The 14,966-nt window shown below is 38.8% G+C and overlaps 1 protein-coding gene across 1 annotated transcript in view; it reads left to right on the forward strand.

The window, feature by feature from the left end:
- LOC117524326 (aspartate--tRNA ligase, cytoplasmic-like) overlaps window positions 1–14,130 on the forward strand; it is a 72,258-nt gene extending 58,128 nt beyond the window's left edge. Inside the window, exons 12-20 of the mRNA XM_034186087.1 lie at window positions 5,079–5,190; window positions 7,153–7,287; window positions 8,773–8,920; window positions 10,379–10,525; window positions 11,089–11,131; window positions 11,646–11,726; window positions 12,125–12,236; window positions 12,389–12,460; window positions 13,572–14,130. Of these exons, the coding sequence (XP_034041978.1) occupies window positions 5,079–5,190; window positions 7,153–7,287; window positions 8,773–8,920; window positions 10,379–10,525; window positions 11,089–11,131; window positions 11,646–11,726; window positions 12,125–12,236; window positions 12,389–12,460; window positions 13,572–13,663 (942 nt within the window). The 3' untranslated portion in view covers window positions 13,664–14,130. The remainder of the gene's footprint in view (window positions 1–5,078; window positions 5,191–7,152; window positions 7,288–8,772; window positions 8,921–10,378; window positions 10,526–11,088; window positions 11,132–11,645; window positions 11,727–12,124; window positions 12,237–12,388; window positions 12,461–13,571) is intronic.
- The last annotated feature ends 836 nt before the right edge of the window (window positions 14,131–14,966 follow it).

Here is a 14,966-nt window from a genome sequence, read left to right on the forward strand (position 1 = left end):
TATATATGTATACGTACGTACGTATGTATACGTACGTACGTATGTATACGTACGTACGTATGTATACGTACGTACGTATGTATACGTACGTACGTATGTATACGTACGTACGTATATATGTATACGTACGTATATATGTATGTATACGTACGTATGTATGTGTATACGTACGTATGTATGTGTATACGTACGTATGTATGTGTATGTGTATATATATATATATATATATATATGTGTGTGTATGTGTATATATATATATATATATATATATATATATATATATATATGTGTGTGTATGTGTATATATATATATATGTGTGTACATACATATATGTATGTATGTGTATATATGTATGTATATATATATATATATATGTGTGTAATGAGGGAGGGTGTGGCCTAAAGTGATTGGCACCACAAATATGTCCCTCCACACTCGGGCTAACATCCTCCGTCTCTGTTGTGTGCTTGTGTGTCATGCATGCGCACTAATGGACTCACTGTCCCTCAGCAGAACGCAGCATCTGAGTCAATAAGCAAAGTTCTTACCTTTGTGATTGGTTGCCTGAAAAGACACGACCATTACATCACAATGTCACTCTTTCTGAAAACATCTGAGGTTTTCAACTTAATGCCCCCTGACACTTGCATGACTTTGTTCCGCGCACTTGCATGCACTCTGCCGTGCACGAGAGTAAACTCGTCTCAAACTCACTGTAAACCGGTGTAAACTGTGCGCAAAGAAAATTTTGAAATGTTCAAAATCTCGATCACACTTTAATGACGTGAACTTCAAGTGAACATTGCACAGACAAGTCAAAAACACAGCGTGTGTGCGAGTGAGTGCATCAGTGCACCTCATCAGAGCGTAGCTCATCTGAACGATTATAACGAGAAGCTAAATCTATCATAAACATACTTTTACAGCTGCACACAAGAAGCCATTACAATGTAAACATGGCAACTAATTACATTTTTAGTCGGTTCCAAATCCTTTCGCCACCTCATTCAGAGCGCGTGCAGGAAAAGCTGCTACTGGAGGGGTCCTCTACGATTCTGGAAGTGATTACAGCAATTTTCAACAGCCAACTTGAAGAGAAAATGGTTAATCTGCTACAAAATAATTATTTTATATACAGAGCAGCCAGTGGAACAAAGCACGGCATCCGGCGCGGAACACAGCTGGTGGGATCATCACAATGATGTGCGTGCAAGTGCACGGATCAAAGTCGGGCAAGTGTCAGGGCACCTTTAAATGATGCTGCCACTCAGGAGCTATGCTCGAGAGAAGGAGGAGGGAAAAAAGAGCTTTATGGACACAGAATCTTATAAAAGCTACAGGGAGCCACCCACGGCTGTTGATCCATGGGGTGACGCCCCCCAGGCTAATTGGACATTTTCAGGATGAAGGTGGACTTCAAATCAACTCCTAAACCTACTGCCAGTTTTTAGAAGATACAAGAAGGCTGTGATTTTTGTACGGAACAATGCATCCAAGTGCTCCACTGCTTGGGCAGTCAGCAAAGACCCCAAAGATGAGAAAATAATGACATGGTCCCCTTCCTCATCTGATAAAACTCTACTGACAACTTGTTGGTCCTTCTTAAATGTAAACGTTCCAGTGAGGTGAACAGTGCTCCTCTTTGAGTCTGTGGTTGTTACTGCATGAAACGTTGATAGTTAAAAGATCAACAATCTGACAGACTCTATGGGTGGACGCTCACGGTAGTTATTGAAAAGAATGATGGCTAAGTTGGTCATTGAATATTTTTGAAATGTTAAAAGTGTCGAAAATAATGAAGTGAGTTGGTAAATTGGCTGAAGGCCCGAAGGGAGATTATGTCAAGGCGATTTCCGCCTGTCTGCCTTCCTGCAGTTTCTGTATTTATTACCAAAGCGTATATCAGCTATCCAGTTAATTAGTGCAGCAGATAACTGAAACAATCCTTCAGATGATGATACAAGCACCACATTCAGCACAAATACACCTTAGACATTACTCTATTTCAGTGTAATTTATTTCATTTATATAGCACCAAATCACAGCAAAGCTGCCTCAAGATGCTTCACACAAGTAAGGTCTAACTTTACCAGCCTTACTTATCTTACATTACTCTTAAAAAAAAAAAAAAAAAAAAAAAAAAAAACTGGTTACTTGAATTTACACAGGGGTCAAAATATAAAAATGCTCCAATCAAATTGAAACCTATACCACATTACTTGTCTGATCATTAACTTTTCAAAAAGGTATAGTTTGGACTATCTGTGATGTAATGTAATGGAGTTGTGGGGTAAAAACGGCAAGAATGGTGACAAAGGTCAGTTTCAGTTTGTACAGGGGTCAAAAGTTAAAGTTGCTCTAATTTTGGTCACTTCATGAAGTCACTTCTACCATTTGATCACAAACATTTGACTGGATATAAGATTTTGATCGAACCTCTCTCCACACTGCTGGCAGAGCTATTATAGTAACTATGTTTTTGGGGATCTTTTTTGCTAGACCTTTGACCAATCTGTTCCAAAATTTGTACATCTAAAGACAGTATCCCAAGAAATATTCCTACAACAATGGTGGAAAGTCAATCCAGGCACAATTACAGTGCTCTGCATCACACAAGGTAACAAATATTTAGTACTTTGAACAGTCAGTGGTGATGACGAGAGAGTAGTTGAATGGATAAAGTCCATTTTATCCTAGAATAATGCAAATTATGATAAAAGCACCGAAATTTGCATGAGTGTATTTAACGATTCTGATCAATAAGCCACATGAAATTTCATTGGCTTTCATTATGGTGGCCATTTTTCAAGATGGCCACCAAAGCCACATCTTGGGAGCTGGTTTTGTTTCTTTCTTTATTGTTTATTTGATGAGGACAATGCACATTAATGAACACTTTGTACATTTTCATGCCTTCATGTAAATATGCCAGATTTAGCTAAAAGCTACTTTCCATCTGTAGTCCTCAGACACACAACAACAAACAATAATTACAATAAATAAATTAAAGCTAATTTATTTGCAAGAATCCCCCGCAAAGTCCCTCTGTTAAATAAAAGACATGTGCAGAAGAGGTTACAATTTGCCAAAGAACACGTCAACTGGCCTAAAGAGAAATGGAGGAATATTTTGTGGACTGATGAGAGTAAAATTGTTCTTTTTGGGTCCAAGGGCTGCAGACAGTTTGTGAGACGACCCCCAAAATCTGAATTCAAGCCACAGTTCACAGTGAAGACAGTGAAGCATGGTGGTGCAAGCATCATGATATGGGCATGTTTCTCCTACTATGGTGTTGGGCCTATATATCACATACCAGGTATCATGGATCAGTTTGGATATGTCAAAATACTTGAAGAGGTCATGTTGCCTTATGCTGAAGAGGACATGCCCTTGAAATGGGTGTTTCAACAAGACAATGACCCCAAGCACACTAGTAAACCAGCAAAGTCTTGGTTCCAAACCAACAAAATTAATGCCTCGCAGATGTGAATAAATCATGAAAAACTGTGGTTATACAACTAAATACTAGTTTAGTGATTCACAGGATTGCTAAAAAAGCAGTTTGAACATAATAGTTTTTAGTTTGTAGCATCAACAGCAGATGCTACTATTATTGTGAACACCCCCTGTTCTACTTTTTTTTACTAATAGCCCAATTTCATAGCCTTAAGAGTGTGCATATCATGAATGCTTGGTCTTGTTGGATTTGTGAGAATCTACTGGTACCTTGTTTCCCATGTAACAATAAGAAATATACTCAAAACCTGGATTAATCTTTTTAGTCACATAGCACTGCTATTATTCTGAACACTACTGTACAATACATCTCACCTGTGTTGACAGATTTGATTGTTTTTGAGCCATTTTTAAGTTCATTTTTTCTTTGATGTTGACCATTCAAGATCAAATAAGATACACAGAAAGTACTAACATGCTTGTAAAAGTTGACTATTTTATCCTGTGTTTATTCCTTGTTATCCACAGTGAATGTTTATGTTTTACTTCAGTTTGTGTATTTTATAGTGTAGATTTGTCATATTTTAGCAGTTTTTGTCTGCGTCAATGTTTATTTTTTTAGGCATGCATGGGGTGTAGGAGTGTGGTGGTAAAGATGTATAAAAGAAAATTACATTTTTTAAAAAGAGGACCTCATAATTTGATTACTATGGAAGCCATCTTGGAATTTTGTGCGGTTAATTGATCAGATTTGCGAAGTATGAATATGAGATGGGTTTGCAATCGACTTTAAAGCTGCTCTTACACTTGGTCAAGAATAAATGCTCCTAATTTGGTGCTCTTAGGTTTGGCAGCACCATTACAGGGGAACCCCATAATATGCTGTGTTTGTTATTTTGGTGGCCACCTTGTAAAAAGGCTGCCATCTTGGAATTTGTAGTGGCTCGTATTTGCAAAGTATGCCATCAAGGATAAATGAGCCAATTTTGGTGCTGTTGCCAGCTTGGAAAAAAGGGCCACCTTCTTGAAATGAGTGGATAATCAGTTAAATTTGAAAAGTATGCCACCAACATCAATTATGCCAAATTTGCCTCTTTCATCAAAATTTGTATGTCTTTTTTTCCTGTTATTCGCTGCACTACAGAGAGAAATGGATCTAAACTTTGTAATTCAAGATGTTTGCTTTTTGTTGAAGCACTGAGACCAGACCTTGAAGATGTGTTATAACTGGAATAGAAAACCAGCAGAGCTCAACTGTAGAAATCTTATGGGTGTTTTGAGATGAATCAGTCGATTTTAAGGGAGTGTTCTCTTTTGTTTTGACATGCTCTGTCGCCCAACGTATTTTTCAGGCTTACTTTTGACTATAATCTGTTGGTTTTCTGCCCCAACACGGCCCCAGTATTTGCATTTGTAATGATAGCTGTGCAAATTTCATAGGCTTTTCACCGGTACGGCATTCACGCCTCTGTTTCCAAAGAGTGAATGTTTGACACGTGTGTTGTTGAGAAGCAGCCTTGTCTCCACACATCTGCTGAGATTGTGTAATTGGTGTCATGAATCATGCAGAGTGTGTGGTAACGTGGCTCTGCCTGTGTGGCCTCGTGTTTGTCTCCCACAGACCACCACCAGTCAAGCCATCTTCCGCCTGCAGTCGGGAGTGTGCCAGCTCTTTAGAGATACCCTCACCAAAAAGGGCTTTGTGGAGATCCAGACCCCGAAAATCATATCAGGTACAAGCATGCTCACGGTGGTATTAGCAGTCCCCATGGGAAAACCTTAGACCAAGGTGTGGTCAACTCCTTTTAACGTTTCGGTACAAGCTCACTTGTTTCTATATCTCCACCCACAGGTGTCGTATGAGTCACTCTGTGACCGTTTGACTTCCTGTAAGCTCCATCCGTGTTTGTATATTTCAAATCAGAACCCAGCACCATCAGGCGCTACCTTTGTTACAGATTCTTAGATGTTGTTGCACATGCCATTTTGTAAAGAAGCAGTTACCAAAAAAAAAGAAAAAAAAAAGTCAACCACATCTGTCACATCTCCGTCTCTTCGTCTCTTTTCCACACTTTGTATCTTGGTGTGGGAGACCTGATTCCAGCTCGCTGCTCTCAGCAGACATCATTTTGCTTCACTAAAGGAAATAAAGATGGCAGTAACAAATTTTTGATTCTAACAGAAAAATTGTCACCAGGAGTCAAAAGAGACCGTGATATTCGAGCTTCTTTCTGCTTCGTGTCTCGTTTATTAATGTCTTCTTTTGTGTTTTTATCTCATGTTCAGTCTGAGAAGAGTTTTATTCTTTCACACAGGCGCATTTATCATGTGAGAAACTTTTCCAGGCTTCATTCTAACTGTGAGGAATTGTGTAAAGCCGAGGAACGTGTACATACTTAACAATGAACGTGCACTTATTCATCCAGGACCAGGATCTCGTCACGAGTCCTGAAGCCACATTTATTTTGAGTGGGATTTGACTGAGCAGAGATTCTCCACCACCTGCTTTGACTTCAGGATTGTTTCATATCAGCTCGTGTCTTCGGCCTCGTGCCTCACCTCATATTTGAACTGTGGGAAAACCAGCGCCACTTTCACTTCCTCTTCACCGCGGGAGCCAATCACAGCTCGACCCCGCCTGGGCTTTCCAAATTCAAAACTGCCGCTCTTTTTCTTCTGGCGGCAGTTGTAAATCAACAATTTGTACTTTTTTTTTTTTTTTTGAAAAACCACATCCTCCTGTCACTGCCTCATCACATGTACAGTGAACAGTTTGTACTGTGAGAACTCCCCACCCTGATCTCGAGGAGAGACCAGAACAACAGATCACGCTCCCTGACCGCACTCACAGAGAGGCCCTTTGGTGTGTTTCTGTGTTTCATGGTACATTTTGTATTAAATGGACATTATCTCATGGTGTTTATGTCACATATCAGGAAGATGAGGTTGGGGTGGGGAGGGGGAACCACCCAAGAGGTTAAGACACTTTTTATACTTTTTACATTTAAGTCACAAAATATAAAGATGCAGCCAATCCCCACATTTAAGTTTTTGTTTTATAAATGATTAATTGATAATCCAAACTGTTCATAATGGGGTTGGGGGAGGGTCCTTACCACCAGCGTTTGTTGGTTTGTTTTCGTATTTGTTTTCTTAGCAGAATGACGGGAATGCCGATGAACAGATTTTAATTAAACTTGGTGGTGGATTGGGGCACGGGGGTCAGAAGAACCTGTTAAATTTTGGTGAAGATCCACATTAAGGGTTGGATCCTGTCTTTGATCATTTTTTTTTCCTGTCTTTGATCATTTTTTATGCTGACCTTTGATCCTAATTGCAGGATCAAAGTTGACAGCAGTCAGAGTCTAAGTTCACTTATCAGGCTCAAAAGGTCAGGAATGTGATTAAAAGTCAAGATGCCATGCTTTCAGGCAGATATTGGTCCAGGTAATGATCCACATGTGGCGGATATAATGTGTTTACAGTCAAGGTTGGTTCACTGAAATGGATTAAAATGTGTTGTTTGGGTTTAAGCTAAAGGGGAGTTTCATCAGATCCACACTCTTCTGAATGCCCTTGCAGCTGAATCATGCAGTGTTTTGTTTTATTCATGTTGTTTGTTTATATAAACGCTCTTCTGAACTGTTAGTCATGTTGTGCCGTGGTTTTATGGCTAAAATGTTTTTTTCTCGCAGCTGCCAGTGAAGGCGGAGCAAATGTCTTCACGGTTTCTTACTTTAAAACCAGCGCCTTTCTGGCCCAGTCTCCTCAGCTCTACAAGCAGATGTGTATCTGTGCTGATTTTGACAAGGTCTTCTGTGTGGGTCCAGGTGAGAATGTGTCCCATTTGCCCCCTCAAATTTCCATCCACTTAACGGAGAACGGGGAAATGAGCAGCCGGAGTATAATGAACGCTGAGATTATAGTTTAAAAACCAATTAGATTGTTAAATTTTACCAGACCTCCCTCTGGGTTTTGTTTTTTTTTTTTTTTTTTTTTTTAGTCAGAGCTGTAGTTGAGCTGAGTGTGGTGGAAACACTTTGGTAGTAAAAAGACTTTATGGTGCCATGTTCAGTAACTGGTTTACATCTCTTAGCAAACAGTGCCACCTTCTGTTGGACCACATATGTATTTAAAAAATGACAAAGACCTGCGTTAAACCTCACTTAATTATTTTGTTTGTTTGCCTCATTTATCAGTTTTTAGATGATGCAACTTCATTCTCCAAGATGAAATAAATGTATTTTGGGAAGGCTGTGTTTGTATTATTCTACCGACTGTATTTTAACTTTTTTTTTTATTATTTTGTGATGATTTAACTTCAAATTCCAGGGAATCGTGGTCATCCCTGATTCTGTGAAACTTTGAACGCACCCCTTGTGCTACTTATAACAGAATGTCAAAATTTTGTCAAAACCCACATGAACAAAACATTACAAATACACCCACATCTACATATCTTTAACACCAAAGAGATTTGAATAAATCTATGCATATACCCATACATACATACCTACATATAAACATATTTACATATACGCATGCTCCTATACCTTCTTATATGTGCACATACACATATGTTTAAGCATATACGTAAAAAACATTTTAAGTGATTTTTTTTTTCTTTTTCCATTTTTCATTTTTGTGAATAAACATTTACAAATTAAATAAAACGAGTTAAAGGTAAATCAATAGTAAATTAAATACATATTTTCCCAATGTTTATACCCTATCTGTATATGCATACTATGCACATACAATATACATACACACACGTATGACTACACATATGCGCATTTTAACATGTCTGAAAAGGGGTGGGAAGAAGTATGACTTATTTAATCCTACCCCTTTTCCAGTATTCATTAATTACATGATAATCATCCTGGTTCCTGTGAGTTTAACAACTTCTGGTAAAGTAGCAAGAAACTAGAACTGTTTGAATTAAGCTTTCCCCTATGTGTCGCACCCGTTAAAAATGCCTCTTGAAGAGTAAAAACCCATATACAAGTTGCACCTTTTCTCTATATTATCAGCACTTTAATTTGGGATTTTTTTTTTTTTTTTTGTGCATTAATGCAGTGTACATTTTATTATTGACATTTATTCTTTTATTTTATTTAGTGCTTTCATTCCCATGAAAGTCAAAAATAAATTGACTTTCTTATTATTTATAATGCATGTGTAATTTTGTTTATAACAAAAACCATTTTTGTTATAACCCTAACCCTATTTATCATTTCCTTGAAGAAAAAATCTTTGTTAGATGTGAGGTTGCCTATGCTTTCATTGATAATAAATTGCAATGATTTCAGTTTTCAGGGCAGAGGACTCGAACACCCACCGCCACCTGACAGAGTTTGTGGGTCTGGATATTGAGATGGCCTTCAATTACCATTACCATGATGTGATTGACTCCATCACTGACACCATGGTACAGATCTTCAAGGGCCTGAGAGACAAGTAAGATGGTCTTTGTGTGTAAGCACGGCAACCATGCATCCTGTTTCCCAAGAAACGTTTCCCTTCGTACACCTGATTAATATATAATAACAATAAAAATGTCTTGTATTTAAGCACCCAACAAGAGTGAGTAGTGTTGCAGGGCTGCACGTCATTGCTCCCTCCTCAAGGAAACCAGGCACCATCCCTACAGTGAAGCATGGTGGTGGCAGCATCATGCTAATGGGGTCGGTCAGTAACTAAAGTAATAGAGCCCGACTGATATGGATTTTTTGAGGCCGATAACGATATTTGGATGAAAAAAATGCAGATAATCGAAAAATCGGCTGATTTGCCGATAGCCAATAAATCAGCTGATATTTTTTTTTTTTTATGAATAAAATGTTCTTTTTTGGACCCTTAACAAAAAAGGTATGAGCTAAAAGCTGAAGCTTTGTCCTTATATTGATTAACTTTATAACAGAAGAATTTTCAAGTTCGAAAAATGCAATCAAGAATTAAACCTTTGTGAAATTAGCAAATACATATCCTTAAAAAGAGTTGTAAAGTACATCTGATCTTGTACCTCTTGTTGCTGCAACTTAGATATAGGTTCAGGAAAAGGATATAGATCCTTATAAACTTACTTGTATGCTTTTGTCAGCCGATCAGTGCAGTGTGACGACGAACTACGGGGGCCGGTGATGAACACATTTAAGCAGGGGTGTAAGCAGCTCTCAGTTGAATGGAGTCAGAGCTCCATCTACTGGACAAACAGTGCAAGGACATTTTACATTGCCGGCACAAACATTATTTCAGTAACCGTTCTGAGAACTTATCGGTGTACTATCGGCAAAATTTCGGCCAATAGTGAGTACTTTGAAAAGGGCTTATATCGGCTGATAATATCGGTCGGGCTCTATAAAGTAACTGTAAAAACTCTCCATTTTCAGCTCTTATATTTTTGGATTCAGATGGTGACAAGTGAGGACCAGTGAACCTCCTAATTTAGTCCAATATTATCATTTTTTAACATGCATTTTGGCCATAATGTAAAATGAAGAAAAACAAGCCAATCAACTTGCTTGTGGAACCTTGTTGCTAATTGAAGTGTCCTGGTTGCCGCTGCTGCCTGTTTGTAGTAATTAGTTTTCCACTTGACAGTTGAAGTAATGTTATTGCACATCCAGGCAACATGACCACATTTTCCTTTGTGTGAAATGGAGCTCAGTCGAACAGCAGCTTTTGGAAAATATTCTTTCTTCTGATTGGCTGAAGCCAACATGTTTGGTGAAACACCAAACACCAGAGAATTTTTCAGATTGTGTAAAATCTTTTCAAAAGGAGCCTTGAATATGATAAAGTTACTCATCATCAAGTTTGGGTGGTTTTTATTCTGGCGTTTGCCATGTTGGTGGCGTTACGTTTACTGTGGTTATGTTTCCTTAATATGGCGTTTGCCTGTCCTTCCCCTGTTAGTTTCCAGACTGAGATCCAGATGGTGAACAAGCAGTTTCCCAGCGAGCCTTTCAAATTCCTGGAGCCCACTCTGAGGCTGGAGTACACCGAGGCTGTAGCCATGCTGCACGAAGCCGGCGTGGAGATGGGTGACGAGGATGATCTCAGGTCACATTACATCACAGACACCAGCGCTCGCGCACACACACACACACACACACGCCTTTTATCTTTGTCACATGATGCGATGGGATAAAATCATAAAACCAAATTTGACAGAAAAGTGAAGCATTGTGACAGTAACTCCTAACAAAACACCTCTTAGAAAAGCGGATCTTTACATATTTTAAGCGTTTTGGAGATGTGATGAGCTGTTTGTTGGCGTGCTGTCTCTGTCTCTGTATTGGTATTTATTAGCCGGAAGGGATTTATTGGAATTAGAACACGTGTCTTGGAATGTTGCTTTGCTGGCCCCACTCCTTTTTTTTTTTTTTTTTTTGTATTTGCCCTTTCAGTGTGTGGTTGATATTCCAGACCAGACTCAGTATTTTCATCAGTATTATTAAAACACCATGTCTCACGATGTCCTTTCTCTTCTTCTCACTTTACCCCTTTGTTTCAGTCTAAACTTAAGGAAGTATGGCATCCTAGGCAGGGTCAAAAATTTGTTGACAAAGGGATAACAAAAAAAATTGGATGTAAATTTATCGTCGTCTGTTTCTGTTCTGTAGTACGCCCAATGAAAAGCTGCTTGGCCGCCTTGTCAAAGAAAAGGTATGTTCAAATGTTTTTAAAGTCATTTCCTGAATATTTCTGCTTTACTTTTCTCTGCATGTGGAATTCCAGTAAGAAAAATGTAAAAAAAAAAAAAATCTGCCAAAATGCTGTGATTGGTAGAGCTCAGTGGTTCTCAGTCCTGATCCTTACCTACCCCCTAAAGTCAGTCGTTTTAACTTCTCCCTTGTTTCACCATACCACAGCAGATCTGAGGCAGATTTGCATGTTGATTTGGTGCACATTTTACACCGGATGCCCATCCTGATGCAACACCACGCTGCATGGAGAATGGGCGGGAGTGGTCTCGAGCCAGGAACTTTCCTCTCTGGAAACAAGCGCACTTAATCGATCGCCTATCTTGCACATTTCCCATCTCTCCCCGCTGTGCCACAAGCTGACTTGAGCTCAATATGTGGAGGTTAGGTGGTACTTGAGGACCAGGTTGAGATCCACTGGTATAGAAGACACAACTGTGCAAGGTTTAAAACATTATTATTCTGTCCTCGTTCAGTATGACACAGACTTCTATGTGCTGGATAAGTACCCACTGGCTGTCAGACCCTTCTATACGATGCCGGATCCTAACAACCCGGTAAGCTCTCTCTCTTCTTAAATACAGATAAAAACTACCCTCTAAAAGTACTGGAACATTCATTTGTTTTTGCTATACAATGAAGACATTTCATTTTGTTGTTGTGCTATTTCTTGAGTTTTATGATGCTTTCATCTACAGTCAAGACTGTCCTTATTTTACTGTCACAATCTTCATATTTATGACATTTGGAGGTGATTTTTTTTTTTTTTTTTTTTGTAGTTGTTTAGTTGTCAAGTGTTGTAAAATTAAATGTTCAGTCCTTGCTAACACTGGAAGTCTTTGATTGCAAAAAGATGATTCAAGAACACCCTGATCAGAACACGGACAGTTCTTAAAGACGCAAAATTTGCTAACCAGAAATTGATAAATTTGTGTGTCTGTGTCCATTCCCTCAGAAATACTCTAACTCTTACGACATGTTTATGAGGGGAGAGGAGATCCTGTCTGGAGCTCAGAGAATCCATGATGCTCAGCTGCTGACTGAAAGAGCCATCCATCACCAGATTGGTAGGGATGAGTCCAGATGGCTCTTTGTAGAGACATCCATCGATTATCTTTGTCTTTCACAATCAGTGATTTATAGGCTTTATGACATAACTGCTTTGTTGTTTGACATGTTGCCCTTCTTTGTTCTTTGTTTGTATTTGATTATTGTACAGATCTAGAAAAGATCAAGGGTTATATTGACTCCTTTCGATATGGAGCTCCCCCACATGGTGGTGGAGGCATTGGTAAGTTTATTTATTTATATATATATATATATATATATATATATATATATATATATATATATATGTATATATGTGTGTGTGTGTGTAATTTTTTATTTATTTTTTTTTTTGGTGGACAGCCGTAGTCCAAAGACTTGTGCTTTTCTAATAATAAAAAACAAGAAGGACCTCACAAGTGCAGGAGTGGGACAAAGGTCAAGGTTTTTGACCACTACATCAAAGCTCTAGTATTTAGTATTTAACCTTGTCCATGGGTGAGAAGAAGATCACAGTATTACCCACTTCCACAATGCTTCATGAACCGAAGGAGTAGCTGCTGCCACCATGTGGAAGTAAAGCCTGTCTGCTTCGGCCACTCTGCACCAAACCCACAGATTCATTGCGGCGTGTGACTGATGGAACGCTCTGAAGGCACAGTCAGAATCTGCTGGCAGAGTTATAAATCTCTGAATCACCAAAGTTAGTCTTACTACGATGTCCATTACATTACATTACACACCTGAGACGTACACAGCTTGTCTGTTTTCCCTGAACTTCTACAAGAATAGGGATCAGGTAGCTGAGTGGATCAGAAGCTCACCTGCCCATATGTAGACCTGTGTTTGAATTCTGTTCATGCTACCTGTTTGTATCCTTGGACAAGGCACTTGATGCACATTGTCTCAGTCCGCCCAGCTGTAAATGGGTACCAGCCTCGGCTGGGTAAGTAACCTGCTTCCAGTCCGGGAGGAGTCCTGGACTCTCATCCACTTGATGCTATGGAATCTGGAGATGAGCATCGGCACCAGCGGGCTTGAGAGCCAATATAGGATTCGTTTCAAAGCAACTAATAATTCTGCATAACCCATCTCCTAATCATTGATGCATTAAACTGAAAAACAGTAATGTTTGCAAAATTGTTGACTTCAAAACTGTTTTTAGTTTCTGCAAAATCATTGTGCAACATGTTCACAAACTTAGAAACTTTATGTCCTCCTAATTTGTTGAGTGTCTTCATTTTGCAAACTATGTAATGGAGCTGATGTTTAAGCTTAGAAAACACAAAATCTTACTACATTTGAGTCACTTTTTCCAGAACACACACACATGACTAAACTGTCATTCCTTCCAGGCCTGGAGAGAGTCTGCATGCTGTACCTCGGCCTCCACAATGTTCGTCAGACCTCCATGTTCCCACGTGACCCAAAACGCTTGACGCCTTGAGCCGTCCGCTCTGCCGACAGAACCTGACATCACTGGACTAACCGCTGACCGAACTCACAGACACTGGTGCTGGGAAACATGATTCATCCTCAGTCAAGGGGGAGTAGGTTCTGCTGCCACCCTGTGACTTTAACGTGACTAACATTGAAGACGACAGAACGAAGCAGGAGGTACTTTATTGATTCACGTGCATTGTCATCTGAAACCAACAGGCAACAACAGAAGAGTGAGTCAGTGATTTAATGATGTAAAATCACTGACACGTAACACCTTTAACAGTAAATAAGTTTGTCTTCTTTTTTAAACAGAGACGTAATACTAGTTTACACATGACACTACTTTAATGCACTCTGATGATCTGACTCCTCCTGTCACAGGCCTGTGGACCTGCTTTGATAATTGGGTGTTTTTTTTATGTAATTAGGGGATTCAACTCAATATTAAAATAATAAAACTCACCAAACATATAGTGCTTCCTCATCATTTTTTTTAAATATGTATGTTCAATGGTGTAACTCTTATATGTAGCATTTCTTGTCCCTTCCAGTACAAAAACAATTCAACAAAAACAAAACAATTGCCACACTTCTATTGTCAGTCCCATTTTTCAGTCATTAATTCAAAATGTAAAAGATTTCTTCTATGTACATATCTAGGCTTATTTCTCTGTAAGTTTGTTAACAAATAGGTTAAAATACATCCATTATAATACACCCACATTTGCTGGTGTGGCATGTCAATGTGCTGGTTAAACGGCATGATTATTGCACAAATATGCCATGGATAGGTCACAATAAAAGACCACTCTAAAATGTGTAGTTTTATCACACAACTCAAAGCCACAGATATCGCAAATTTTGAAGGAATGCACAGTTGGTGTGTTGACTGCAAGAGTGTCCACCAGACTTGTGTGTCATGAAAAGTATGTTCAGTTTGTTACCATAAGACACCCACTGTATCGTTGACAACTGCACATTTTAGAGTAGCCTTTCATTGCAACCATTCCAAGAGACAGGTGCAATATTCCAGTTTTTTAATCAGTGTCTTGGGAAATAAACAGTCATGAAAAATTGTAGCAAAACTATATACACACACACAGTGGGGCAAAAAGTATTTAGTCAGTCCCTGATTGTGCAAGTTCTCCTACTTAGAAAGATGAGACGTCTGTAATTTTCATCATAGGTACACTTCAATTATGACAGACAAAATGAGAAAAAAAAAATCCCAGAAATCACATTGTAGGATTTTTAAATAATTTACTTGTAAATTATAGTGGAAAATAAGTATTTGGTCACCCATAAAC

The sequence above is a fragment of the Thalassophryne amazonica genome, chromosome 14, assembly GCF_902500255.1.
Source record: "Thalassophryne amazonica chromosome 14, fThaAma1.1, whole genome shotgun sequence".
Lineage (NCBI taxonomy): Eukaryota > Metazoa > Chordata > Actinopteri > Batrachoidiformes > Batrachoididae > Thalassophryne > Thalassophryne amazonica.